This window comes from Galeopterus variegatus, unplaced genomic scaffold, assembly GCF_000696425.1.
Source record: "Galeopterus variegatus unplaced genomic scaffold, G_variegatus-3.0.2 Scaffold1180, whole genome shotgun sequence".
In the NCBI taxonomy this organism is placed as follows: Eukaryota; Metazoa; Chordata; class Mammalia; order Dermoptera; family Cynocephalidae; genus Galeopterus; species Galeopterus variegatus.
Window position 1 is genome coordinate 124,818 of NW_007727291.1, and position 3,739 is coordinate 128,556.

At 52.3% G+C, this 3,739-nt stretch overlaps 1 protein-coding gene across 2 annotated transcripts in view; it reads right to left on the minus strand.

Moving 5' to 3' along the window:
* The window catches only part of PRR12 (proline rich 12), a 29,309-nt gene that overhangs the window by 9,530 nt on the left and 16,040 nt on the right, over nt 1-3,739 (minus strand). The window contains exons 7-10 of one of the 2 annotated variants that reach the window (XM_008575396.1): nt 2,830-2,907; nt 2,474-2,512; nt 2,096-2,229; nt 1,271-1,743 (exon numbers count right to left, since the gene is read on the minus strand). In XM_008575396.1, coding sequence (XP_008573618.1) covers nt 1,271-1,743; nt 2,096-2,229; nt 2,474-2,512; nt 2,830-2,907 — 724 coding nt within the window. Of the gene's footprint in view, nt 1-1,270; nt 1,744-2,095; nt 2,230-2,473; nt 2,591-2,829; nt 2,908-3,739 lie in introns of both variants that reach the window. The other variant, XM_008575397.1, reaches the window with a different exon arrangement.

The following is a 3,739-nucleotide window of genomic DNA, read 5'->3' on the forward strand; positions in this document are numbered from 1 at the left end:
GCACCGGGATCGCACCCCTTGGGGCTCGGCCCGCCCCTCGCTCAGCCAGTGAGCGGGAACCAGTCTGTATGTGGGATCCGACCCCTCGGTGGGAGCGCCACCGCGCTCCCAAGCGGCGCACTATAGCAGTGCGCCACCGGGCCAGCCCTCAGTTTCCTCATCTTTAAAATGAGGATAATACTATCTACTTCAAGGGTTATATATGTAAAGATAAAATAATCCAAAGTGTAAAATGCTTAAAGTGATGCCTGAGCCCTCAGTTTCCTCATCTTTAAAATGAGGATAATACTATCTACCTCAAGGGTTATATATGTAAAGATAAAATAATCCAAAGTGTAAAATGCTTAAAGTGATGCCTGGCACATGGTAAGCACTCAACAGAAGTTGGCCATTACTTTTATTTTACATATGTATATACAGATGCTCCTTGACTTAGGATGGGGTTATGTCCCAATAAACCTATTATAAATTGAAAACATTTTAAGTCAAAAGTGCGATGGGTTTCAACTCACAATGGGTTTATCAGGAGGTAACTGCATCCTAAGTCAAGGAATATACTGAATGCATATTGCTTTCACACCACTGTAATAAGAAGTTGAACCATCATAAGTTGGGACTGTCTGTATATATATATTTTTTGTTGTTACTGTCACCATAAACCAGACATCATTTAAGCAGTGGGGATATGGCAGTGTACTGGGCATAAGTGGAGTTTGCATCTGGTGCCCACTATAAGCAATCACTCTTCTACATGCTTTATCTATTACTAACCCATTTTACAGGTGTGGTCATGAAGGCACAAAAAGAGGTTATGACCCTTTCTCAGGGTCACCCACCAAGTCATAGGAAAACCACCATCTCTGGGCCTCCAAAATAGAAGTTGGCCCCACATCTTCCTCAGCCCTCAGAACCCGCCTATTAAGAGATAAAAGAGCCCAGCACTGAAGAACAGAGCTGAGGCACTGCCAGCTGCCCTCCAACTCTGGTGGGGACCCAATACAGGTTGTGTGGCACTCACATTGTGCCTCAGTTTCCTCCTGTATATATGAGGATAATAACAGTATCTACCTCCTAGGACTGTTGTGAAAATTTATGTGTCAAGTACCTGGAAGACAGCCTGTCACGTAGTCAGGAACCACATAACTGTCAGCTAATGCTGTTATTTGTAATTTACTTTTTATTGTTACTATTTTGCTGAGGCTGCCTGGAGCCCTCTGGACAGCCCTCACCCATGCCTGCCCCTCAGCCCTGTGGCTGCCAAGACCCTCACCGTCCTCGCTAGGAGCTCCAGGGGATGACTCCGAGTCCGAGGAGCTGCCTGGTGGGCCCCCACCCGCGGAGGTGTTGCCCGCTGCCTCCTTCAGCCACTTCTTCCTCTTCTTAGGGGGCGGCTCGGCCTTCACCTTGGTGGGCCGGGCCTTAGGCAGCCGGGAAGGGGCAGGCTGTCCTGTGGCGAGGCTCCGCTCCAGCCGTGTCTGGCGCCCAGCTGTGCCCCGCTCACCCCGCAATGGCCGCTCCCCACGTGTCACCCTCTCCTTCTCCTTTTCCTTCTCGACAGGCCGTGGTGGGGATGGCTTCTCAGGGGCAGGGGGCTCAGACACGGACGTCTCAGGTGTCTGCTCTGGTGGCTTCTCAGATGTTGCCTTCTCAGGGGTTTCAGGCTTGGGAGGTGGTGCTGGGGCCTTGGGGGGCAGTACAGAGCTGCTCCCAGCAGATGCGGGGCCCTTGGCCTGCCCAGAGCGTCTGGAAGAGAATGAAGAAGGGACTGCAGTCAGCAGCCCCCAAGAAACACTAATTCTCCTCTGTGGGACCCCCCTGCCTAACCCAGTGCTAGAAAGCACAGAAAGAGCTTCCCTCACACTCTGTCCCCTCTCTATTGAGTCTCTGTCCCCCACTCTCTCTGGGTCTCTGTTTCCATCTCTAGGTCTCTGTCCCCTCTCTGTCTGGGTCTCTGTCCTCTCTCTGTCTGGGTCTCTGTCCCCTCTCTGTCTGGGTCTCTGTCCCCACCTCCAGCTCTATTCCTCCCTCTTTCACATGCTCCATTCCATGCCTGTGGCCCTGCCTGCCACCTGCCCCTTGACCCCATGGCAGGTACCTGACAGGCACTGGGGGCCGGTGCCAGGGTTTCCGAGCACAGACCCTCACGTAATCCTTCTTGTTGACATTTTCCAGGAACTTTACATAGAGGCGCTGGTACCGGTTTTTCGCATCCCCAAAATACCCCAAATACTATGAAGGGAAAGAGGCACATGAGGAAGTTCTTTACACACCCCAGACAGGCAGCCTGACACCCAAGCCTCCCACCCTGCCCTGGACCACCTCAGAAGTTGCCTGGAGCCTGTAGGAACTGGAGACCCCCTTCCAGATACACCTCAGAGCAAGGGCAAGTCAGAGCCACTCATGAGGGGGACCTAGACTTCTAGATAGCACCCCGGGAACCCCCCAGAGTCCTTGTTCCCCTCTGGATGCTTACGTTACTGGTGGCACAAAACTGCCTCTGCCCGTCCTTGATCTCTGGAGTGAATTTCTGCAGCAGGGCCTTCTGGACTCGCCAGATGGGTGGGGGCTCACGCCCCGTCTGCAGTGCCAACTGTGGAGGAGGGGTACAGAGAGGCCAGCGGGGTCAGCCCCCGTTCCTGAACCTCTCCTCCAATCGCTGGCCCTTCTGGCCTCCCTCACCAACCCCTTAGATAAAAGCCATAGTCATCAGCAAACATCAACCATGTGCTGACAAATACCTTTGGGCCCCAGAATGTCTTTAGCCCTGGGCTGCAGCTGGATGCCAGCCCTGTCCTCCTACCGCCCACCCAACATTCTCGACCACNTGATCTCTGGAGTGAATTTCTGCAGCAGGGCCTTCTGGACTCGCCAGATGGGTGGGGGCTCGCGCCCCGTCTGCAGTGCCAACTGTGGAGGAGGGGTACAGAGAGGCCAGCGGGGTCAGCCCCCGTTCCTGAACCTCTCCTCCAATCACTGGCCCTTCTGGCCTCCCTCACCAACCCCTTAGATAAAAGCCATAGTCATCAGCAAACACCAACCATGTGCTGACAAATACCTTTGGGCCCCAGAATGTCTTTAGCCCTGGGCTGCAGCTGGATGCCAGCCCTGTCCTCCTACCGCCCACCCAACATTCTCGACCACGCTGCTTGCTCTCGTGCCATACGGTTTTATCTATTGTAGCTTTATGGTATAACAATGCCAAGTTTCCTGTGTGACTCAAAGCAATGACAACCCCTGAGCACCACCATTTGCCAGATACCATGCTGCGCACAGGGCACAGCGGTGAACGAGACACACTGCTGTGGTCTGAATGATGTATCCCTCCCAAATTCATATGTTGAAACCTCATCACCAATGAGATGGGTGATTAGAAGGTGGGGCCTTTGGAAGGTAATTAGGTCATGAAGGCAGAAGCTGCATGAATATGATTAGTGTCATTATAAAAGGGACCCCAGGGCTGGCTGGTTAGCCCTGTTGGTTAGAGGCAACACCAACATCAACAGCTTGGATCCCTGTTCCAGCCAGCCACCGATACTTAAATAAGTACATACATACATACACACATATATATACATACACACGTAAAAATAAAAGGGACCTCAGCGAGCCACTATGCACCACCTTCTATGAACCAGGAATCCCTCACTGGACACCATATCTATCGGTGTCTTGATCATGGACTTCTTTTTTTTTTTTTTTAAAGATGACCGGTAAGGGGATCTTAACCCTTGACTTGGTG